The sequence below is a fragment of the Ochotona princeps genome, chromosome 20, assembly GCF_030435755.1.
Source record: "Ochotona princeps isolate mOchPri1 chromosome 20, mOchPri1.hap1, whole genome shotgun sequence".
NCBI classification, from domain to species: Eukaryota; Metazoa; Chordata; class Mammalia; order Lagomorpha; family Ochotonidae; genus Ochotona; species Ochotona princeps.
Genome location: NC_080851.1, coordinates 19,453,232 through 19,479,846, shown reverse-complemented (window position 1 = coordinate 19,479,846; position 26,615 = coordinate 19,453,232). Strand labels below are relative to the sequence as shown.

The following is a 26,615-nucleotide window of genomic DNA, read 5'->3' as shown; positions in this document are numbered from 1 at the left end:
TTAACATCCAACAGGCAATGTCCTTTTGCAAACTGCCCCCACCAAAGTTAAATGCACTACCTCTCACTGTGACCCAAGCAAAACCTAGATTTACCTGGGCTCCTCCACCTTCCGTCACCCTCACTCAAGTTATTACAAAGGTTCTATAAGCTGATCTCCTAACGCTGTCCAAATTTATTTTCTCTGATCTGTTTTGAATACTCAAAACAACCACTTTTTTCCCCCATATTGGGATCCTGTAGTAACTTGCCTGGAATGTTGCATTAGCCTTCTAGTCTCTCATCCGCAATCACTCTCCTTTTTAAATCACTTGCCATTTCCACAAATTAGGCTTTCTGAAACACACATCAGATCCTATCTCTCTTTCCACCTGTTGGTCAATGAATGTCTGAATAAACAAGTGAATAGAATGAATACCCTCTTCCTGTATAACAGACACTTAGGCCACCATAACTATTACCTAAAGATGGTTTTTACCTGTTTATCAATTGTCTCTCGAATCTGCACTGTAGACAGTCACATTAATTTTCCAGAAACTTAACTAAGTTTATGTCATTTCTTTGTGCTTAAATACTCCCTCTTTATGTACCAGAAGGAGTCCAAATTCTTCAGCTTGAATACAGAGCCGCTCCTAGTCTGCCTATAAAGTTCTCCTGCCAGATCAGTCTTCTATGCATCATCTAAACCGGACTATTTGCCACTTCCTGAACACAATTTGAGCTCTCTAGCATCTCCACTTCTATTATGTTGCTCTTCCACATGGAAAGCTAGCTGTTCTCTCTGCCCCTGTCCATTTATCAAAGGCCAGTCAAACCTCATTCCATCCATGAAGCCATCACTAACAGAGCAGCTACAAGTGAATCCTTTCAGCTCTGGACTCCTTAATGTTGTTACCATCCCTTCAAGGCTTTAATCACAGACACAGAGACAGGGATTCCGCCCACCATAATAAAAGCTGCCTGAGGGCAGACTGAAGTCCCAGTCACACAATACTCATCTGAACCCTTCCCTCACAGTACCCCAAAAAAGGTGTCCTGCACATGGTTAACTGCTGAATAATTACTCAAAAAATTATCAGAGGACTGGCAGTGTTCACATTACATCTTTACTGTTTCACGAGAGAAAATCCTTAAGAAAACTAAAACGTGTAGAATACTTACTTTAATGGGACAGTCGAAAGTCTCCTGAAATTCTTCTCCAGAATACAGTCCAAATACCTGCACCTACAAGGTCAAAGGATTCTGTCAGTTCCCCTGGAGAAGGGTGCTCAGTGAGAACACAACCACCAACAGCAACCGTGGGCAGTCAGCAATCCTCAGGCCCTGCGATCTCTACTTAATATTCATTGGCAATAATTTCATCAGGGTAAGAGTATTTCAGAGCAATTAAGTTTTGAGAAGCATCCCATGGATACAGTTCCCACCACTCAAAACACATTTGTTTTATTAATGGATGCCAGCCAATGAAATAATCAATCCATCATTAATATTCTTTTAGGAACTTACTATACACTACACATGACGAAATTGTTTTTCATTCCAGAAAGGTAAAAGAAGCTTCCTTTTAGGGAGCTATCTCTCCCTCAGTCTCTCTCACTCTGTCTCACATACACATATGCCTATGTAGAGCTCTACAACACAGATCAATGTGGTGATTAGGACAATTTCACTTCATTTATAATCATATGCTCAATCTGATGAGCGTGTAAAACCTGAAAGATTTCAGTTCCTTCTTACCAGTGCTCTCCTATCCCTTAAAATTGTGCAAAGCTACTTTACTAATCTTTTCCTGAGTTTTTAATAATAATAGTGTAGAAAAAAGCAAAAGAACTAAAGGACACACACACACATACACACACAAAAAAACACATATACATACACATGTGTATATACGTATAATGTGAAGGATATAAGTAATAAATTTTTAGATTGACTAAGTCTAGATAGAAACATATCCCCATGTCACCACAACCATCTAGAGATGGAATCCAAGCTGCCCGATCCTCCTTGTTCTGTCAATAACAGCCTCAAATTAACTACCGCCCAGAAATTAACCATCATGAACAATTTGTGGCATCTAGATCTTACACAAACAGAAATATAACCATTTCACTGTGTTCTTTTATTCAATAGTCAATACATTCTTTGTGAGATTCACCCATACTGTATGTATAGCAGTAGGTTACTCCACAACTGTGCAGTATTTCTTGAAATTTTTTAATTACTTGAGAAGCAAAGAGACAGCGCACCAGACAGCAAGAGAAGAGTGAGAGTGGGAGACCACAAACAGAAACAGACAGGCAGCCAGGTCTGACAGAGGTCTTCCATTTACTGGTTCACTCCCTAAGTTCTACAAATATCCAGGCCAAAACCTGAGCCAGGAGCCCTGAACTCAAACAAATGACAGCTTCCTCTGAAGGTCTGTGCTGCGGGAGCTTGGTATCAAACCTAAGTACTGCACTGTGGGAAACAGACATCTTAACGGGTACCTTAACTACTAGCCAAATGTCAGCCTTGCTGCAGCAGCTCAGTGTGTATAACCACCACAATCCATGCATTCCATCTACCTGAGCTGTTTCCAGATTGGGGCAGTCACAAATAATGCTGTCATAAACATCCTTTACAAACAATGTGGTGCATCTATATATACATTTATGAAGAGTACATAAGTAGAAACAGAATTATTGAATTATAGGTTATGCATATGCTCACATCTAACAGACAGCCAAATCATTTCACAAAGTGGTTTAAATTAATTTTCACTCTCACCAGGAGAGCCTGAAAATTCCAGGGGATCTCAAAGACTTGGAGTTAGCTAGCAATATTAGGCCAATGGGAACTATTTCCTGATACTTTGGATGTATTCATTTTCTAGTCTCTTCAATAGTGCTATTATTTCATCTCTCAATTCTTACAGCAATTTACTTAGTGAAGCCACCTGGGTCTAATGTCTTTGCTATAATCTGAATGTGTGTCCCAAATTCAAATGTTGATGTGTAAATCTCAACATGATAGCATTAGCAGGTTATTAAACCATGACAGCAGAGCCTTACCATATAGGATAAGAGAAAAGAGGACTCAAAGGAATGTGGTACAACATGTAAGAACACACACTGTTCCTTTGGTCACATGAGAACACAGTTAACAAGACACACTCTTTTAGAAGCAGAGAAAGCAGACCTCACCAGCCAGTCAACATAAGCATTCTCTCTCTCTCTCTCTCTCTCTCTCTCTCTCTCTCTCTCTCTGTTACTCTCTCAGGGATAACAATAAGTTACAGTATCAAGGACTGGGGTAATGACAAGGAAGATTTCACTTTCCCCATTCCTCTCACTTTAGGGTTTTTGTCATTAACCTAAGAACACGATTCTGCAACACACAATATTATAACAAACAGTACCAAGAGCACCTCAAACATTACATCTATTTGCTAATCCTGGTTTAGCAAGAGCTCTTCACCCTATTCTGGAGTGAATATAAAAGCAAGCAAGGCCCTGGTCCAATGGCTCATCAGGCTAATCCTCTCCTTGTAAGCACTGGCATTCCATATGGGCCCCAATTAATGTATCAGCTGCTCCACTTCCCATCCAGCTCCCTGACTGTGGCCTGGGGAAGCAGTAAAGGACAGCCCAAAGCCTTGGGAGTCTGCACTTAATTCTTTGGGACCCAGAAAAAGCTCTGGGCTCCTGGCTTCAGACTGACTCAGCTTTGGCTGTTGAGAGTGTGAACCAGCAGATGGAAGATATTTCTCTCCTTTCCCTGTAAAATATGTCTTTCCAATGTAAATAAATAAATCTTAAAAAAAAAAAATAAACGAAGATCATATACAAGGACTGCTAACAACAAAATACTGCAGTGGACATTGCTATAAAATAACTTGGAACTGCCACAATTTATATCACCACAAGAAAGCATTTCAGCTCTGCTTTGGATACACATTCCTGCTAAAGTGCCCCCTGGGAAGCAGCAGGTGATGGTTCAAGCACTGGCTTTCCGGCCACCTACATGGGAGACCCCAGTGAAATTCCAGGCTCCTGGCCTCAGCCCCGGCATCTGCTCCTGTTCTGTGTTGTTTTGCCTTTCAATAAATATAAGTACATAAATAAACTCAAAAAACGATTACACCCCATCATTCCAAACATTTGGATGGGGGGAGGACAGAGTGAGGAAAACAAACATGCTTTCCATTCTGTTTTGATAGTGAACAAAGAAAAACTAGGAAAAAAAATGATGGCAACCTCCTAAGAAGACAAAGCTAGAAACCTGGAGCAGAAAAATAAGATGAGGATGACAATGATTACAGAAATAATTAACAATGCCTGTGTTTTTCTCTTATAGGTATTATTCCAAACTTATGTGTGTTAACTCACTTAATCCTCCTAATAGTCAGTGAAGTAGGGGCTGTTTTTAATCCCCAGTTTACAGCGGAGGACGCAAACGAAGGCAGAGAGGAGAGGTAAACCTTCTGACACCACACAGTCAAAGGAAGCAGGGTAACTACTACCCATCACTAGCCCATAGTGCCTGGGGCTTTGGAGGCACAGTATAAAGCTGTACATCTTAAAAGATATTAAATATCTATTAGGCTGATGTGAAAAAAAGATTTTAGAAAAAAAAAATCAGAAATGCTAAGTGGAATAAAAATCTACCCCCAAAATGAAAAGGAATCATTTGGATGTTGGAAGAAAAGCACATTGCAAAGGGAATAAACAAGCTGAGAAACTCCCTGATTATAAAGAGATGAGAAGACAGAAAGAACGAGAAAGCAAAGAACGCATGTGGAGCACCGCAGAGTGTGACCGACTTTTCTCCCTTACATGTTTACAGAAGGACAAGACAAATTCTGTTTGTCCATTCACCGTTTTACCTTGCACAAATGGTGGGGGGGAAGCCAAATTGCAATCGGCTAAGAGATGAAAGGCTGTGATGGGAAGAGTCCATATGTAATTGAGCGGTCCCTCACAACATTTCCACGCAGGTCTCTCACTGTGCCCACTGCCCCGCTGGGTCTGAGGGGCACTGGGAAGCCAGGCTCCAAGCCCACCTCTACCCTGAGAATGCCAGGCACAACAGCTGCAGCGTAGCGTTCTGATCGGGGCTTCTAGGTAAAACCACCTCCAGCCTTCAGACATGGCTGGGAGTCTTAGCAGAAAAGAAAACAAATGGAGCAGAAGCAATAATCAAAATTATAAGTGAAGTAAATTTTCCTGAAAGGAGAGTAATACTTCAGTGTACGGATCAAAAGGACTTACTATGCTCCAGACAAAATTAATGAAAAGTGGTGACAACTAGACATAACTTAGCTAGCAAAATTATAAAAACTCTCTTGCAATTACTTTGTTCTTATTATTGTAAGTCTAAGCTCGAGTGTTGAAAAACATACAGGGCTTTATAAAAGAGCAAAGCGGGCTATCTTCAGACACGTCTATAAAACGGGAGAAAAAAAAGGAAGCACAGAAATATTTCACCCCAGGACATTACATTCAATTAGAGTCCAATTTACATTTGAAAGCAACATATGCAAGAGGTCACAAAAATAAACCTTGTATATATTTATTCTTACAGTTAAGTACAAGTACATGCTACCAAAATGAAATGGCATGCACACATAGGATATATTGATACTGATATTTTGCAAAGTCATGGGCAAAAATGATTAGGAATATGATCTTAAAACTGAACATAAACATTAAAAGTGATCCTTTGCTTTAATAGACTGAAGAGAGAAAAAAAACAACTTCCACTTAAAGATACATTCATCTAGATAGCTGGAATTTATTCTTATATATATATATTTTTTTTATCACACTGATCACTGGACTGCATCATTCCACTCTAGTTTCTCAGTGTTCAGAAGTGGCAAGCTGCACTGCCAGATTTATTTTCAAATCTACTAATGAAAATGGAATATATGAGAAAAACATTTTCCAAACTCTATCATGCTTCTGCACCAAAATATAACAGTTACAAAGTTCACCAAAAGAGGAAGACAGACATGCTTGCCAAGAAAAGAATCATGGGATATCTGAGAATCCACTCACTATCCAGCAGACTGAGTAGCTCAAATCTTTCTCCCTGATGCATTAAATAATGATTCTTTCACATCTAAATTCTAAAAAAGTTCCTAAAATTTAGGAACAAATCATTTCCAATTAAAAATTTGATCAAATTGTTTAACTTGGTTTCAGCCCAGAAAGAACCTTTTCCTTTAAAAATAGAAAAAAAAAAAGATCTCTTTCATAAATACATCTACACAAAAACGCTTTACTAGTAAGGCTAATTCTTCTCAGTTTCTGTACAAACCAACTCCTCCCTCGTCTCTGACAGCTGTTCATCTCAGAGTTTTAGAAAGGACTACCAAATGGTGTTTTGTGAAAAGCATGAGTGTCCCAATGATTCTTTCAAAACACTCTTTGGGCAACATTAGGCTTCAATGTGTGAAATGCATTCTTTGTATGTCAAGAGGACTCCACTCTGCTTTTACTAACAGATTAATGGGTCTACCATTGTATGCAGAAATAAACAGGTAAATCTTCGGCACACTGAGTATCAGTATTCCACATACTCATCCTAATGATCCATTAAATTTAGAGCAGATAAAAACACAAGATTGGATCAAGAAATAGCTATTCAGTAAGGTTCATTGCAATTTTTAACACACTCACTTGTAAAAACTGCTACCTTAGAAAGGAAGCTTAAATACACTGTGCGTCAGAATTTTATCATTGCCAACCAACAGTAGGAAAGACTTCCATCGACTTAAAAACAAAAAAGACATTCTTATAAGTGGAAAATCAATCACCACAACCACTAAATGTCACAGCTCAACATCAGCAAGCAGCAGTGATAATTGTTAGTTATACACTGCACAAGTGATGTATGTGCCCAGTCGAGGAAGTAGGTGCCAGATTTTTAGAAAACTGTACATATATTGATTTTACATTTATTTAATGTGGCCATTGTAAGACACTTTACTTTTCTGATAAACTATGATTGCTTATCAAAAGATTCTATAATTCAAGAGAAACATTCATAACTTGTGTGTGAAAATGAAAACCACCGGCCCACAGAAATCATGCCCACAAAATCCAATTTTGTGGATTTATGGCGCAGAGGCATTAAACTACTGTCTGGCAGGAACTGCAGACTAGTCACTGCAGTCTAAGTGGCACAGCGGTAATGATGGAGCTGACACATCACCATACCATAGCTGTTAATCAGCTTCATACCAGTTACATTATTGACATTCTTGTAATTACTTTTCCTAAGGCACATTTGCGCAAAAATATATTTTACTTTAATTATGAGCAATCGGAAGCAAGTCCAATACTCCAAAAGCATAATCAAGGTCCCTTTAATGCAGGTATATATTAGTGAGCGCAGCGCCCTCCGCATCACCTGGGGCCGGGAAAATCGCCACCCTCAAAGCCACAGCCTACCTTCCTGGGACCACATCCTCGCCTTACCTTGCCATCCTCCGAGCACACACCCATGTGCTCTCCACTTTCATCCAGGCTAATCTGATTGATCTTCACAGGACTCTATGAAAAAGAAAAAAGACAAAGAACTTCAGAGAAACAGCCATCAATAATCAAATGTCTTTGCTCATGTAAAGTTGTTGATTAGTTTACATGCCAGAAATCAAGGCATCCTTTGTTTACCAAATGAAAATGGCACAGATGCCTAGAAACTCAACATGTCAGTCCCTCAGCACCGCACCAAAACCTATTCTGTGTATGTGAAGTCCCAGCTAAAACACTTTTTTTCCATTTGTATGTGTTTTTAATATGTTGTGTTGTATTTATTCATACTTATTATTATTATTATTATTACTATTGGAAAGTCAGATACACAAAGAGGAGGAGAGACAGAGAGGAAGATCTTTCCTCCGCTGATTCACTCCCCAAGTGGCTGCAACAGCTGGAGCTCAGCCAATCTGAAACCGGGAGCTAGGAGCTTCTTCTGGGTCTCCCATGAGGGTCCCAAGGCTTTGGATTGTCCTCAACTGCTTTCCCAGCCCACAGGCAGGGAGCTGGATGCTAAGCGGTGTCAATGGGATACGAACTGGCCCATATAGGATCCTGTGCATGCAAAGTGAGGACTTTAGCCACTAGGCTACCATGCTGGGCCCTTAGTCCACACTTCTAAATTTCTTTCTCAACAAAATCCCTAAAAAGAACCAAATAAAAGATTAGATAAAAACCATTGTGTAAATAAATTATCAGCTTAAGTTTGGTATGCCAACCAACATATTTGTTCTTTTCTTGCATATTATTTTCTACTTATACTTTAGCTTAGTGCTTTCCAGGGGTAACCTAAAAGTCTACAATGTTAACTTTGTTAGCCCAATTTTTTTTGAGAATCTCAAATTTAAAATCTGAGAGAGGGGCCGGTGCTATGGCTCAACAGGCTAATTTTCAATCTTAAAGTGCTAGCTTCCATACAGGCATCTGTTCCTGTCCTAACTTCTCCAGTTCAGATCCAGCTCTCTGCTTATAGCATGGGAAAGCAGCAGAGCTTGACCCAAGTGCTTGGAATCCGGTACCCATGTGGGAAACCTGGAAGAAGCTTCTGGTTTCTGATCAGCTCAGCTTTGGTTGTTGTGGTCATTTGGGGAGTGAATCAGCAGAAGGAAGATCTTTCCCTCTCTTTCTCTTTGTAAATCTGTATTTCCAATAAAAACAAATAAATATTAAAAAAAATCTGAGATGATAGGAATTAGACTTTTTACTTTGGATGTATTTTCCAATGAGTAAATGTATAATTACATTTTCAATATTTCTAAAGCATTCCTGTTCATTATGTACACTTACCAAAATATTCACAGATGAATTTCCTAACAGACAAAAATCAGTGAATATTAACATTAAAAAATAGCAAGTTTCATTAAAAATAGCAAGCTACTTTGTACAAAGCACTGCAGGAACAAACTAAGGATGAAAAGAAATGTAAGCCTACAGCAATTACAACCTAAGAATGCAAATTAGTTTTGCTGGGCTTATTTCCTTTTTTCTTTTTTAAGATTTATTTTATTTTTTATTGGAAAGGCAGATCCACTGAGAGAGGAAGATTCACTCCCCAAATGGCTGTAACAGCCAGAGCTGAGCCAACACAAAGTCAAGAGCTAGTAGCTTCTTCTAAATCTCCTATGCAGGTACAGAGGCCCAAAGCTTTGCGCCATCCTCCACTGTTTTCCCAGGTTATAAACTGGGACCTGGATAGGAAGTGGACCAGCTGGGACACAAAGTGGCACCCAGATGGGATCCTGCACTGGGAGGGGAGGATCAGACAAATGAGCCACTGTGCCAGGTCCTGGGCTTGTTTCCTAACCAGAGGAAAAAAAAAAAAGGAACCTTAGATTTTCGACTGGAATGTATCTCAGAGGCAAGAAGCTGAGGTCAAAACAGATCAAGACTCTCGGACCTTGGAAAGGCCAAGGACCAATACTCCTGGGAGACTGTCCCATGTATAGTTGAGTCTGCTGGTTAGAGGAACTATTCTCACCTGAGTCTCTCCATGGGACACATACATGCCTGGGATCAGCCCACGAACAATAACCTAACTCCTTAAAAGCCCCAATAATGCTAGAAGAGACAAGTTCCTTTCAGATGTATTTCATCAGTTCCACAAGAGGATACACAAAAGCCCAAGGCCTAGGGAAGAGCACAGCCAGAGCTGCATCCTTGAGTGAATGGCATCAAGACACTGCAGAGTCAACCTTGGGTGGTGCAGCAAGGAGTCCACAAAGTAAAGGTTAGAGTGCGAGCAGAACCAAGACAGCACCGGACAGCTCATGATGGAAGGCTAAGGGAGTCTGTGTGTTCAGCTCCTAAAATCTTCATCAGATAAAAGCCTTCCTCAGATTGAACATCTCTTCATTATCCAAACAATATTGCAATACCCATTTTAATCTTGGCATAAAAAGGGAAAAATAATGCTTGCATTCTGAAAATTTTTTGGTACAAATAAACCTATCTTTTAATCCCACTTTTCATGAACCTCAAATAAACTACATATAGTTCTCATTGCAATTTAATTGGTACCTAGTTTTAATCAGTCTCAAGTTAACAGCTTAATGGATGTGTGTGCCTAAGTCCCCTGTCCTGTTCAGTATAATGCAATCTACATGTGACAACCTTTAAAAATGAATACAGAGTAAATAAAATGTAAAATACACTTCCTCAAATATACTAAGACAAGGTAGGAACTCAACAGCCACATGTCATGACAGGCTACTGCACCAGGGAGCACAGAGCTCACAGAACTGATGAAGTGAGGAGTATTCTACTGGACAGTATTTTTTATGCATACGTAGCTAAGTTTCAATGTCAAACGTAATCGGGACACCATGCCTCCTCTGAAGACCTTTGTTGATCACAATTTACATTTGCAAGCCTATTTTCCTTCATACACACATTAAACCCTAACTTATACTAGGACTCCAGTACTGAAAAGGGATAGAGTGTCCTATTCATCTGTCAATCAGCCACTGTTTTTAGCATCCCGGAACACATATGACCTGAAAATCAACCACAGAAGAAAGTACTTTGCCGGGAATGGTTACTTTTACTTCTGTATAAGGAAAAAGAGATGTCAAGAATTCACGGGAGTCATCTAAAGCCAGCGTATCAGCTAATGGCTAAACCAAACAATGCATTCCAAGCACAAATAAAGTCAACTTTTTATTCCAACTTACTTCTCCCTGAAAAGAAATTGTGTATGCCATAACAACAGTAACACAAAAGGGAAAAAATTACACCAGATGTTCTGAGACTCTTCTTTCCTTTAAGCCTCTGCTAACCACAGAAGCTTTCTGCTTGTTTACCAATAATCAATATCCACCTATTCACCTCCCTAATAAATTTAGTCATTTTTCTCAAACCTCTTGGTTAAGTAATGTGCATTTTTATAAACGTCTTGTTCACATCTCCCATCTTTTTTTTCTAGTGCCTGTTATTCTGTCAACTTACAAGAAGTCTTGTTTTTAGGGATCGAGGCACAATATTCACTCAGACATTGCATAAGTGGTATATTTCTTTTAATGGGTAGTCACTGCTTTATTTCTTAGAGTTAAGTCTTTAAATCTTCTCAGAATTCATTTTACTTCTTTCAAATGAGTGCCCGGTTGGGCTACCACCATTCATTAAATAATTCATCATTCTACTCCTAAAGAGAACCATGTTTATTATTATATAATGAATATTTATACATAGTATGCTGACCTTCTGAGATTTCAATTACAGTCTCCTTCATTCTCATATCAATCCAATACTGATTTAATTATGGGGAGTGTAGAGAGCACTGTGATAATTGCTACTCAAGGTCCCAGTAGAAGTATTTCCATTTTCCTTGGATTTTCTTGGTTATCTAGCCTTATGTGTGAGTTTTAAGATAAAATAACTAACGTCACCAGCGATAACGGTACTTACTCAACCCTAACCTATTTTACCTAGAGACTGCAATACTGCTGATAATCCTTCTCTCAGCTTCCGGTTCAGCACACTTGTTTGGTCTATTTTTCAGATTTCTAGCAGCTCCTTCTTGTACTCTCTTGTTGCCCACACATCCCCTGATCTCTGGACATCAGCTCAGTCCTTATACCTCTTCTCTTTCACATTAATACTAAAAAAAAAATTCCAAAAATACTGGGTATTCTTTCCCAGGCTATGGAAGAACTTCCAGTCTAGATCTCTCCTGATTCCCAAACAACCTAAAGACTGTTTATTTCAGATGGATTAGCATGTCTGATGGGTAACTCAGTGAAAATGCATCTAACTAAACTCCTGATAGCGCCTCAACAGTTAATGACATTTGTTCTTCCTGTTGCACAAGGAAAAACCTTGGATCCATGTTGGCTCTCGTATTTCCCAGTCTACACGGGATCTGTCAGCAATTCCCACCACCTGGCAAAAAGGAATTTACTTGGATTTGGACCACGTGTCACCACCTCTACAGCTGCCATCCTGATCCAAGCCACCATCATGTCTGTGTGGATGATCCTAACAGCCTCCCAATTACTTAACCTCCTCCTGAGTCTCAGAAACCTGTTCTCAGAAACTCAATAGCGTGATGCTGTAAGCAGATTTTACACGTCACTCCTTTGCTGAAAACCTTCCAATGGAGTCCCATCTCAGGAAAAAAAAAAGAAGAAGAAGTGTCTATATGACCTCACAGAAACAACCCAGCTCTAGCTCTCCCTTTAATATTTGACTTTACCTCCTCCGGCCCTGGTTCTCACCATCCCGTTCCTTAAGACTTCAAGATTCCCCAGCCTTTTTCCTTAGATGGTCTAGTACTAGGAATGCTTGTCCACCTGCTTCCCCCTGAAAATCATCTTCTCAATGATTCACTGGCCCATGAATCTAAAATTTCAGCATTGCACCCAAGCATTCTATTAACTCCTCACTGTTTCATTTCTCTCCCTATCACTTAACCCCATCTGTGTTATTATATTTTTATTTATAATCAGACTCAGTCACTAGACTATGAACTTCATGAGAAAAAATTCTTAGAATAACAAACTCCAGACATACACTAATTGTTCCACAGAGCAGAATAAAAAGGAAATGATCCCAAAACCCACTTTACTAAGTCAGTAAAATCCTATCACAAAATTCAACAAGCATGAGACTAAGTAAATTTCATTCATGAACATAAATGGATAAATCCTAACAGAGCTATTAACAAAATCAACATATTGAAAAAAGCAAAGTTCATCATGTACACACAAGATTAAATTAACATAGAGAAATTCATCAATGTCATTTTTTCTACTAATAAAAGAAAATTTATAGGATCATCCCAAAGATACAGCAAGTTTTTGTGTTTTTTATTTTTTGGAGTTTCTTTTATTGTTGTCGTTTGGCTTGGGGTTTGTTTGTTTTTTGGTATGAAATCAATCCTCATTCTTGCTTTAAAAAAACAAAAAGCTCTCAGCATATGATATTGGAAAAAATTCTTCAATATCACAAAGGTTGTCTACCTGATGGTTAGCAAATGCACTGGCCTGTTCCTAATGGTAAAATGTTGACAACTTTCCCTTTGTTACTCTGACAACCCTGATGCCTCTAATTCATAAGCACAGAGCATTTCTCCATCTACTTAGGTCTTCCTCAATGTCTTTTCCTTGTTTGACAGTTTTATTCTGGGAGTAGCAATGACAGTAAGCAATTTTGCCTCAATCTTGACATATACTTTGGAAAGTTCACAGAAAATGGAACTAAAAAGTATTATTTTGGTGTGAAACATTTTGAAATCCATTTGTAATTCTCTCATAATATGCATTTGCCATAAACCCTTAAATAATATATACATACCCATATAAATAGATGCAGATATATGCTTATATATATTTATATGGATACATTTTATGTGCATATGTTTTTATACATATATAAAAACTTCTAAAGATTTATTTATTTATTTTGAAAGTCAGTTACACAGACCAAGAAATGACCATTAATTCACTCCCCAGATAGCCACAACAGCCTGTGGTCGGCCAGGCCAAAGACAGGAACTAGGAATTTCACTGAGTCGCCCATGTAGGTGGCAGGGGCCCAAACACTTTAGGCCATCTTCCACTTTCCATGTTTCTCCCTGGCCATTAGAAGGAGTTATGTGGGGCTCTAAGGCAAATAGGTCATACATGGTGGACAAGAAGAGCCCAGGGCGTGAACGAGGGCGGGGATCAAGTTGTTCTGAAGAAAGACTGACTGGCCAGGGCCATTTCCGTGCTCGTGAACACCGCGTATGGGAGGCTGCTTCCTCAGTCGTGCTGATGATGTACAGAATGCATACATTCCTGACCCTAGTTACGATTGGCCCTTAGAACTTCTCCTTCCCCGGAAATCCCTGCCTGAGGCTGCCTGCTGCTCCTATATGAGAGTGTGTGTTTTTCAAATACAGCAGAACTGGGCTGACAGAACCCCTGCAGCGTCTGTCTCTGCAAGAGCCGGGAGTCAGTGGGCTCACCCTCTCTGACAATGGGGCAAGAGAGGGTCGAATCTGTGGGGGGAGACCCACAGAATCAGATGGGAAGTGGAGTAGTTGGAACGTGAACTGGCACCCATAAGGCATACTGGTTTCACGGGTGGTGGCTTTACCCAGGAAGCTACAATACAAGCCCCAAATTTCAAAACCTTTAGAACTACAATAAGCATCTTTTAATTCTACTTGACATGAACTTTAAAATGTATGTATGTATGTATGTATGTATGTATGTATATATTTAGCTATTTGAAAACCAAAGAGAAAACTGTCTTGGCATTGATTGGTTCACTCTCTAAATGCTTGCAACAGCTAAGACTGGTCCAAGTAGGAACTCAATCTAGATTGTCTCCAACACGGTGCCAGGAACCCAATTAGATGGGCCATAACAACTGTGTCCCAAGTTCTGTAGTAGTAGAAAGAGGGAATCAAAAGCCAAAGCTATCAAACCAAGGCACTCCAATGGGTGCAGATATCTTAACTACTACACTAACCACCTGCCTCTCCCAGAACTTTTGAAAGCACCCTTGTATAGTGTGAGCTCACACAACAGACAAAAATAGGTCAAACTACATTATAAATACAAGTAGTTTTGTTCTTTTTCTCTTATATTTCAGATGAATTCCTGACTTGGGATTAGATCCCACATAATTTGAATTTCAAAGAATGTAATTGTTATTTTCCCCTTGTAGCTTGTAAAGGTAAACATCACAATGTTCTCTGCTGATCAATGCTCTTTGTTTTTACTCTTCACATTTCTATCACTAAGACACTTTCATTTTTCATTTACAGTGAGCTTTTGCTCACATCTTATTGTCTGTTCCTGTCATTTTGTGGAATATGTGTCCTTCAAACCTGAGACCGTCTTTTCTCTTAGGTAACAATATCTGACCCATTTAGCATTGATTTAGCTCTGTTTTACACCTTTGCGAATTATGTTTCCTCATTTCAGATTTATTCTCATGCTACATTTTCTCTTTTTGGTCTAGGGATTAGATATGGTTTATCCATTCTACTTTTATTTTATTAGTGGTTATCTGTAAGTTTTTACAAATTAGGTTTGAATTCTGTCTTCCCCCAAATCAATGTAATCGTAGAAACTGACTCATTTAGAAAATGAAGTGGGCAGTACTTGATTATTTACTACCTGCTTCTGTTCTTTGTTTTAAAGTGAGAGTACAAATATTTTCTATCTCCTGGGTCAAAATAAATGGACCTAGAGAGCAAAGCTAGTTAATACATCAGTGAAAAGTGTAATCTTAAACTTTAAGTTCTAACCCTGAACTCACAGGCAGAGTTTCATTGCTGGGAGACAAATCATTTCTACAATGATTCATAAAGAACCCACTGAAAATATAGGATATTTACTCCATGTTACATAAAGTGCCCACTTGTTCTATAGCTTATTGCACATCTTAAAGTTTTCCTTAGGATAGTTTTTAAAGGAATTTGAATTTTTACTTTACTGATGAGTCAAGTGCTCATGTCCCTGTCATTCACACAGGAGACACAGATGGAGTTCCTGCTTCCTGGCTTCGGTCTGGACTGCTGGCTGTTGCTGACATTTGGAGAGTGAACCAGCAAAGAGAACATCTGTGTTTCTCTACCTCCCTGCCTCATTTCCTTTCAAATAAAATAAATATTTTAAAAGAGCAAGAGTAAGCCTTACACTAATAGCAGATATCACGAAAAACAATGCAATGAGGAAAAATCTGCCTATGGGATCAGCACAGAACTTCCTTTTTAGGTACCTCATTTTAGCCAGGGAGCACAAAAAGGGACATTTCTCTTGCATTGCTGCTAGTAATTCAAATTTGGAAAATGCTTCTAAAGGGTGTTTTTATTTTGTGTGATGATGTCACTATGCACATTCTGGTTCTATAATCACGCTCCACAATGCTTAGTAAAAAACAAATAACTAGGAGGATTTCTATTACAAGCGTTGAAGTGCATATAACTGGCCTAGCATTCACAATTCCCTCATAAATATGAAATACCTACATATGTCTGCTATTCATTTTCTCCTTCTATTTATTCTTCAGGGAAATTTAATTGAGAGTAATTACAGATATTGGTGGGTTATATTGTGATAATCTGATTCATGTATACAACATGTAATGATCAAATCATTACATGTTCATAACACTTCTGTCTCCTTAAACATTTCTCAGTTCTTAGTGTTGACACCTTCGATATCCTCTCATCTAGTTCTTTACAAAATGTATAACAAATTCTTAAAAATTGTAGTCTCTGTATCGTGCTGAAGAACACTAGGATTTATTCCTTCCACCTGTCTTTTGGTACCTATTACCCCACCTCCCTCTCCACCTCCTCCCCATCCCGAGTCAAGTGACTACTCTTCTAGACTCTCCATCCATGTGATCAATGACTATGACACTGACACACAAATGCAAACACGTGGCAAGCACCTTGCTGCGACTAGTATCTGTCACTTCTATATATGAGAAACCAAGACAAAATAATAACAAACAGGAAAGAGACAAAGTGACAGTAAGATGTCCTCAAACTCAGGAAGGCAATCAAGTAGTGCGACTGTGGATTTCCTAAAGACAAACTTTTGACTGCCTTTTAGTGGCACAGGTGATGAATACAGGGGTGCCTTATGTAAACACCATCTCTCTGGCAGGTATGTCCACCAAAATGCTAGATGCTAGAGTAGATATAGAATTGGGAAGGAGCAAAGGGAGGAGAAAAATAGCCTCAGCTGCTTTTTCCGTTAGCTACAATTTTATTCCTAATGGAGACATGTTTGGAATTCTGGACAATATAAGTGAGTTTGCTCAAAAATCAATAATGTCAAGCTGACACTATAGACATACAAAAATGTTTCCTTAATGGAAAAAAAAAAGTGTGTGTACACAGCAGGGGGCAAGGCCCAAGCACACACCTTCTAAATCCAAGTCCTCTATAGGTGGTCTCACATTCTTAAATTTAAAAGGCAAAAAATTAACCAACATGTACACCTCATGTGATAATCAATTACCTAATGTAAGATGCTTGAAATAAATACACTTAGTATGGATTATGTCAGCTCTTCAATTAGGAATAAATTCATGGTCATTTTGAAAGCTGCTTTTAATGGTGTTCTTTTGTGGCAACTTGTTTTCCCCAGACACTCCTCATCATCCCACCTTAAGCTATCAGTCCCCCAACAGTGAACCTAAGAAATCAATCTGCTAATGTATAATTTGTAAGGCTCCTCTGACTAACAAATGGATAATTGATTCCTTCACAAATGCTGCATCCCCACGGACACAGAGTGAAGTGAATAAGAAATACAAGACGGATTTCAGTTTCGGTCTTTGGGAGATGCACTAGTTAGCAAGCCCTGCCTCCCCTCCACTGCCTACGTGGCTTCATACCCTTTAGTCACAGTCAGCAAGCAAGCCACACTTACAGCCCACGTGCGAAAAGCCAAAGTCTGTTCTTCTGTCTGTGGGAAAAGCTCACTGGATTGCTATTTTACCCTCCACTGACAGCACACTCCGTAGGTGAGCAAGATTCCCATCTGGATTTAGGCCCACAGCTAAATTGCATGTTTTCCACTTAATTCAAAAAAAAAAAAAAAGGAGAAAAACTCAAAAACATACATTTATGTTCTTACTGACTTATTTTAAAGTCAGAATGGCCTAACCTTGAAGCATAAACTCTCAAATCTTCTCAGCTATTTAGGATTTGATCCCTAGCATTAAGTCCTTTGGTTCAAAACACAGAATACAATCACACAACAATCTCAGAGCTGAAGAACTTTCATGAAGCTTTCTTCAATGTTCTAAATACAGGCTCCAGAAAAGCAGAAGAGGAGATAAAAGGGTTCCAGCGACATCCATGTCCCCAGCCTCATCTCTCTGTCCCTGCTGAGTACCAGGGCAACTGGACGGAGCCTACTCTCTGCCTCCTGCCACAGACTGCTTTGCCCAAGATGGGCAACAGCTTCCTGAGACTGAAGCAAACTCCGCCAATCTTGCTTGCCCACTTTGTGACAACAGATCCTGTCACGTTTCTTCCAGATTCCAAGTGGTAAGTGCACTCTTTATAACCAAACTCACCACAAGGAGCTAAACACACACTGATGAATAAAACAAGAAACAGACGGACTCCGACCTGTTACCAAGGACCCTAATATCTTTTCTCCCTATTTCTGTAGGCGGGGATAAAATGGTCTAAAGTAACTATCTACTCAAACTTAGGAAATAATTAGGAAATTTCAAGAGCAGCAAAGTCATTTCTTCTCCACTCTGAACAAACAGGAGTTAGTGATGAAATGTGCCATGACTGGCTATATGTCATATGAAGTATTCTACTCTGGGGCCAGTGTTGTGGTACCGCAGTTAAGCTGCATCTTGCGATGCTGTCATCCCACATTAGAGGATGGGTTCCATTTCCAGCTGCTCTGCTTCTGATCCAGCTCCCTGTTAGCGGGCTTGTGAAAACAGCAGAAGGTGTATCAAGAAATGTCTGCATGGGAGACCCAGCTGGAGTTCTGGACTCTGGCTCTGGTCTGGCCTAACTATTGTGTACATTTGAGATGTAAATCAGCAGAGAGCGGATGAAAAAAATCTTTCTCCTTGTGCTTCTCCCTCTCCCTATTTTCCAGATAAATAAAACAAATTTTCACAAAATATTTTCACATGTTAAAATGACTGAAGTATCTTTTTATTCCAAAAATATCTAGTGGATCTTCTACTACAAATTTATGCTTTCAAAAGTTCACTGTTTATAAAAGCAAAGCTAGTTACTTACATGTGAAAATCTGTTTCAACATTTTAAATCAGAATAGTTTTCAAATTACCAAACAAAATTACTCTATTACTCTAAACAAAATCTCTATAGAGATTACTCTATCTGCCCCATCTCACGTTAGTATTTCTGTCTGAAGGAATGAGTCACATCAAGTGTCCCCTCATTTTTCACATATAAGCCTTGTACTCTACACTCGCCAGATGAGAAAGTGTTGGCTAGAGTAAGCCATATGGTAGTTAAAACTTGAGCATGCCAATATTGGTGTTTCAATAATATGAAAGAATGGCATGTCTGTCATTTAAGGCCATGTCTTTTGTACTCCTCACACAGAAGCTCCAAAATGCTCTGCAAATACCATGACCTATTGAGCTGCAGGCAATTTCGGAGACTACAAACCCACAGCGGCACTTCAGGGACCTTTGTAGTTCAGTAGAGCTGGTCCTGATGCTACATCCTAATGTGAAGAATATAAAATGATTATTCTGAGGCAGAGAGGATAGCAACTGTATATCTCTCCAGATACTCCCAATAAGTATCTTCTAACTTTCTCAGTAAGACCCCTTTCGTTTGATATGAAAAAATAAACCTGTTAGCTATTTTTAACTAGACACAGGAGTTTACATTCTAGGCTAATGATCTAAAAATCAAAGACATTTATCAGCAAATAAATGTGCTTTATTTAAATATTCATTAATACCCTGAAAATAACCTTTAAAAAATCTGAGTGAAAAGAATGGGAAAAAAAGTTTTGTAGGAGAATCATCTTACTTGAATAATCATCTTACTTGAGTAATTTTGGCATGTTCATTACCTCGTTAGTTTTTAACGTCAACAATTGAGTGTTCTTCCACATTATGAGACAGTTTATAAATCAGTTTTTGTTGGTCATTTACATATTCCTAAGCACCTCTTCCTACTCAGCTTTTAAAAGTACCCCCTAACCAAGCATCTACCAAGAGCATCTGGTATTTGATTCAGATACTGTAAATTTATAGGATCACAGGCAACAACGATGAGCAAACTCTTCAGGACCCCTAAAATCTCAGGCTGCTGTCCCTCCCTGGTGCCCGAGCCCAACTGCCCTGTGTGCACAGATGCCTCCTAATAGGTTCAGCCTTTACCCCACCGCTGGGCCCTGTCAGGACAGTCTAACCTCAGCAGATACAGGGGCACGCAACGGCCTCTTTGCCGACAGATGACTTATTAGATAGATGCTCGTTTTCTAAATCCTAACAACCTTTAAAAGTACAGGGAGGATTTGGAAGGGATTGTGTCCTAAGAAGCTGGCATACTGCTGATTCCTAGAGCTCTTTTCCCTTTGTTAAACCTCATCTTCTGCCTGTGCCTGACTCCTCCTTGTGAACAACTGCAGGAGGCTGGCTTGCACACAACACCAGACAGCAGCCAGGTATTAGAGACAGTTATGATCTGGGTACTGATTAAATCTTTGCTCAATACTAAGGGAAAAATGGGCTTCTGGTGCATATTCCCCCTCTTAATTTGCACACCTGAGACCTGGCTGGGCACCTAGCATACAGCAGTGAACAAAGTAAATGTAGTCCTTGCCTTTATTAAGCTTGCAAGTTACTGACATACTACTGTTCAAGTTTACATGGTCACCTTCTGGGATGCTAGAAACCCTACAGCTGTCCTCTGCAGTGAGACAGACCAATAGCAAATCTAGAATCATAGCTCATTTGCCAAAGAACTTGCAATGTCCACATTCTATTGCTACTAAAAGAAAGCCAAATTTCCTTAGTAGTTCAGATGAACATCTTACAGGAGTTGCATTCCGGCCTTCCCACAAAGCCTCGAATGGTGGCAGACAAAAGAAGAAAACTAATAGGGTCTGCTATTTAAATCAGAACCAGAATGAGGGGCCATGATTGTGGAGCCACCACTTGAACAAGGGCATCCCTTATGGGAGCACCACCTCAACTCCCAACTGATCCGCTTCCTATCCAGATTCCTAATAATGGAACTAGGAAGGCAACAGAAGATGGCCTGAGTGCTTGCACCCAGTCACCCACATGGGAGTTTCAGATGACGTCGTAGGCTCCTGCTTCTGTCTGGCTCAGCAGTGGTCCCTTAAGATCACTTCCAACTCTGGCATTCCACAGCAGAGTGAGGAGATGAGTTTTAGACGCTCCATTTACAATCCAGCTTCTCTCTAATGTACCTAGGAAGGCAGTGAATACGGTCCAAGTTCTCATTCTCCTTGCACCCATTAGGAATCTAAGATGTTGGGGTTCTTGGCTCCTGGTTTTGCACTGGCCCAGCCCTGGCTGTTGGACACTGTGGCCATCTGGAGAATGAACTACGGATGGAGGATATCTCTCTCTCACCCCTCTTCTGCCTTCAAATAAGAAAACATTTTTTCAAAGCTTGCTGTTAGCGTAAATAACTATTTTTGCAGGTTTGGTTGCTTGTACATGCATGCATTAAAGACACCAAAGGGAGTGACAGAAAGCACAGTCATCAAATTACTGCAAGGGGATGCTGAAGGAGAAAAATCCACTACTGACTACATTTCACAAAGAATAGCTAATATTAGCAAGCATCCTAATGTGATATAAAGAAAAATTTTTTAGAATGTGGACAAGCAGAGTCGAATTTCAAGGTGTTTGTGTACAACCTGAGAGCATGACTCTCTGAACAAATTTCTACTTTATAATTAACACACCACCTTTCAGCTTATGCTGTTTATGCCTAACTCCATGATTCAATCGAGAACAGGAATTGTGTTTTATTTCTCTTCTATTTCTTCAATGCCTTTTAAGAGACATTTGTTGAAGCAATAAAAGGCAATCATTAAAAGAGTATCCAACGTGCACTCTTGTGCGTGAAGTCATCAGGATGGGGTCCCAAGGAGGGCCACAGGTAGGGCGCTGCAGAGCTGCCGTATTCTCCCAGAGCCTTGTGTGTTTTCAGCGAGGTGAGTAAGGAAATCCCAGCACTACTTTCAGAAGATTATGGAGGCAGCTTTGTGAAGGATGGATTAGGAGAGACATGAGGCAGGGAGATCTGCTGGGTTTTACTGCAATAACCCTGGTGAGACGCAATAAAGACGTGAACAAAAGTGGTGCCAATATAAAGAACGAGTGCAGGGAAGTCCGAGCTAAAAACAGCATCAAGAGGATCTATGGGGAATGACGGAGGTCAATGAGAGGAGATAAGGCATCTTGGAGATGGAAATAAACACAGAGGAGCAGGAAAGAGGAGGACCTCCTGGAAACATGGGAGTCGCCGGAGTCTGGGGAGGCCTGGTCTTTTCAACCAGGCAGAGAGTAACTTTTCCTTGGCTCTAGTACTTAGATCTAGAAAAGGTAGAAAACTTTTACCTTGCCTGGCCCACTAGGCATCACTGAAAAAGAAACTGGGACTGCATGAAGATATGCCAAAACATAAAAGGTTTATCTTCTACATTTTACAAATGGGCCAAACTTTCTTCCAAAGTGGTTACACTATTTTACATTTTAACCAGCAGTACACAAGACTTCCACTTCCTCTATATCTTCACCAATGGTCAGTACAGTTAGTCTTGAATTTCAGTCATTCTAATAAAAATATTGAGGGTATGTGCTCTTGCATCTTTCTTAGTTCCAATATAATTTTCTTCCTTATTATCTATCAATTAAAATTTAAAATGCAAGTATATTAGGATTTATTAGCTGCCCTGGAATAATGTGTTTCTTCTTACTAGAAGTACAAAGGAAGGGCAATCAAATGAAAAGGATGTTGTGCAAGAATTTCATGTCTTGAATGGACTGATGAAAAACACTCTTTAAGGGGCTGACACTGTGCTACAGCAAGTTAAGTACTTGGGACAGCAGTATCCCACATAAAACTGCCAGTTCAAGTCCTGGTTGCTCCATTTCCTAGCCAGCTCCCTGAGAAATCACGTAGGAAAGCAATGGATGATGGCCCAAGTACTTGGGCACATTCTACCCACCTGAGGAACTCACATGGAGTTCCTGGCTCCTGAAGTCAGGCTGCCCCAGTCCCAATTACTGCAGCCTTTTGGGAGTAAATGAACAGACAGAAGATGTCTATCTTAAAAAAATTTTTTAAAGGCTATTTTAATGTTTATATCTCCTACTACATCATGATTCTATTAGATACAGAACTAATATAATTGTAGCCAAAAATATGTTCTAAAGATAGCTAATAAAACAAAGCTATTCAAAGAGGAAAATTGTTTTTTCTTAAGAAAAATACATACACTATTATTCTGACACATTTTCTAACAAGGTTGAAGAGACTAAATAGTCTTCTATTAACAACACCAAGGTAAATATTACTTGCCATTGAACTATACACACAGACTTCCACACTTTGTCCTTATATAAAGTTCCTGACCTTTTGAGCGACATCATCTGATTTACCTTCTGGCTTCACTCAGTTATCTAAACACTTTGAACTCCAAAGGCAGTTAACACAAAAAAAATTTTCTGAAAATGTTCTACTCTCTTTTCCCTCATCTTATGGCCAAATGAGTTCCTCCGCATTTCACAATCCATTTCTTCCTCTCCTCTCCCATGGTCACTAGGTCCTGGAGGATAAACAAAATGTCCTTGTAGGTTAAAAGTCTGTGATAAATACTCCTCACTCTTTGGTGATTCTCTTTTTCATAGGAAGAATGTGTCACCCTGGTTCAATTGCAATCTTAAAAAAGCAGTAATAAACCATTTATTTCCTTTATTTTAAAGACAGAGTGACAGAAAGAAATGGAGAGGAAAAAAAGACAAAGAGACCTTCCATGTGCTGGTTTATTCCTGTGAATGGCCACAACAGCCGAGGCAGGAGCTGGGTCAGGAACCTGGAACTCCATCAAGGGTTTCAACAAGACGGCAGGAACTCAAGTTCTTGGGCCATCATTATGTGCTTCCCAGACATATAAGCAGGAAGCTGGATCAGGAGGGAAGCAGCTGGAATTTACAGTGGTACTCCCATGTAGAACGGGAGTAGCTCATGCAGGGTTCAACCAGCTGCGACCACAATATCCACTAGTAGCTCCACTCCTAACGAACTAAGAAAGCACAGATTTTCCTTGAGTTCTCCATCTCCCATGTGCAAAGGTAACTACTCCTCCTCTGAGTCTTCCTCTTGCTTACACTCCTTTCAATGCCTGAACTTTGAGATCAGCTCCTGAGTCCCAAAGAACCCCCCACACTGAGGGTACCCTCCACTGTAGAATGACACCCACAGGCTCCAGCAAACTAAGCCCAGTTTACCACCCAGTCTGTAAATGATGTCCCAAAATGTTAATGTTCAACACGCTGATTCTGAAGTATGTGGAGTACCAGTGTAAAGAAAAATTCTAAATTTTATTCATGTAAAAAACATTTCCCCAAATGCAGTTACCACTAATGGTTCAGATATCACAGCACTCTGTCAAGTATGGCTCTTTAAGGGATAAAGCATCGTTTAAGGATGAATATATTTTTCTTAGCCACTCTGGTACCCAGATGCCACCAAAGTTATCAAGCTACCTATAAATACTTAATCCACAAACTTGAGATTATTTCTTAATGCAGAAAATTGGAAATATGACTTTCCTTGGCATCATTTATCAGAAGTTAGAATGATTTCCATTTAAGTAATTCTCAACTCATTTGACACATCTCTTATCACTCGAAATACTAAGTCCAAATATAGAAAACAGGTTCTTTAAACATACAAGAATCTGAGACCTGTCAATCAGTCTTATACAAGAATTATAGGCACTGGCACATTTAAGCCAACAATGTACCATTTTGATCATATCAAAAGATACATGCCCTGCTTCCTAATTAATGATGCTGCATCTGGAACAGCATACTACCGATGGCATTTGCTTTAAGCTGACAGGCAAGTACCTTTAGAACAATAATAAAATAGGAGTTCTTTGCTCAAGAATAGATTGCTTAAGTTTTCAGATATACTCCAAAGATTATTATGGTAAAATAACCCCAATATCACACTGGCCACATTATGAGTAAGCTCAAAGTAGGTGAGGTGTTCAGGAGAATAATGAATATATGGTATCTGTATTAACACTCAGACAGTCATGTGCATTTAATTGCCATTATTTGTACATAACAATCCTAATATGAGATCATAAGAGAAACAGTCCAGAAATTTTGCACATTTAGAACTATTGGTTCGACCCACTAATACTAATGTCTCACTTATATCAGTTCACCAGCTTTTCTGTTAAGTGCCGAGGATGCAGAGATAAACTCTTTAAATGCACTCAATGAAAAAATAATCCAAAGACACAGAATCTCAACAACATGTACCAAATGTTTAAGAAGTGAAGGTTATGGGCCCAGCAGGATGGCTCAATGACTAAATCCTTGCCTTGCACCCTTGGGGGATCCCATATAGCCACCAGTACATGTCCCAGCTGCTCTACTTCCCTTCCAGCTTCCAGCTTATGGCCTGGGAAAGCAATGGAAGATGGCCCAAAACCTTGAGACCCTGCACCTGCGTGGGAGACCCAAAAGAAGCTCCTGGCTTCGAATTAGCTCAGCTCCAGCCATTGTGGTCTACTGGGGAGTTAGCCAGTGGATGGAAGGTCTTCATCTCCATATTTCCTTCTCTCTGTAAAGCTGCCTTTCCAATAAAAATAAATCATTTCAAAATTCTTTAAAAAGTGAAGGTTACACAGAGAAGATGAATAAGCTATTTAAGGAGAAAAGAGCTGCTTGTGAATAATAAAAATGCAATTTTAGCCAAAAAAGCAAAGAAGCTTTGTTTGTTTGTTTGTTTGCTTTTTTGGCTGTATTCTTGTGTTTTGATTTTTTTTTTTTTATTTCAGTTTGCTTTATTCCAAATAATTTCTTTTCTTGTCAAATTCATCATGGACTCATGGATCATACGATGGCATCATTTTTCCCAAGAGACTTTCGTGTTTCCTTTTTGTCACCAATGTTTTGATTACTCAGCGACGCATTTTTTCATGGTGCTGAAATTTGCTGTTGATGTTGTTGTTGATCTTGTTTCATGGCTTCCCACTTATGGAAATGTATTGTGATGGAGTATTGGGGTCTATCATATACAGGTACGGGGGTAAACGGAACAAGCATCTCTGCTTCCAGACAAAAGATGGATCCCAATGAAACTGTTGGACATGTGTAGACAATGGGATGCTGGACTGTCTGACATTGTCTGTATCAACAATGTTGGGGTACACTTAAATAAGAGACTGACGGAATTGTGACTCCTTATGAAGGACTACACTATTGCAACAAAATGGGAATAATCTGATGGGGGGGGTGGAAGATTGGGGGGGGAATCCCAGCCTATATGAAATTGTACCACATACTTCAAAATTCAAAATAAAAATATATTTAAAAATGCAATTTTAAAAGCTTACAGAAACTGCAAATTTTCAGGATTATACTAGAAAGGAGAAAAGAGAGGGAAAGATCTCCTTTGCTCAAACATAAAAGTCGAGCAATTCCCAAACAACAGTTATATGTCAACACAAAGGAAGAACAAAAGGGGAGTTGATTTATTTTAGTGATAAATTTTTTTTAAGGCAAAGAAAGCAACAAAAGGGCAGGGAGCCAGTCTAAAAGATAGCTAAGTCCTGAAATTCAGGAGAGAGATGGAACTAGGATCATTCACAGACAGGAATCAGCCACAAAAAAGCATCCTTTTTAAACGTGGGTTATGGAAGTGACCCAAGAAAAATGGACTGATGTGTAAAAGAGGTCTTGAATAATGGTGAAGGAGTAAATGGGAAGGGATTTTATCTCCCAGAATATTCCAAGCTCAATTTCCTTCAGACTTTCCCACTTACCACCTTTTACATGCGGCATGATTGTAAACTTTCTAAATTTTGATGACACTCTGAATTCCCTAAACATCTGAGTATTT

General features: G+C 39.5%; 1 protein-coding gene across 1 annotated transcript in view; it reads right to left on the bottom strand.

Annotated features, from left to right (window-relative positions):
- Nucleotides 1–26,615, bottom strand: part of VPS41 (VPS41 subunit of HOPS complex) — a 133,444-nt gene that overhangs the window by 72,913 nt on the left and 33,916 nt on the right. Inside the window, exons 5-6 of the mRNA XM_058678307.1 lie at nucleotides 7,466–7,540; nucleotides 1,161–1,223 (exon numbers count right to left, since the gene is read on the bottom strand). Of these exons, the coding sequence (XP_058534290.1) occupies nucleotides 1,161–1,223; nucleotides 7,466–7,540 (138 nt within the window). The remainder of the gene's footprint in view (nucleotides 1–1,160; nucleotides 1,224–7,465; nucleotides 7,541–26,615) is intronic.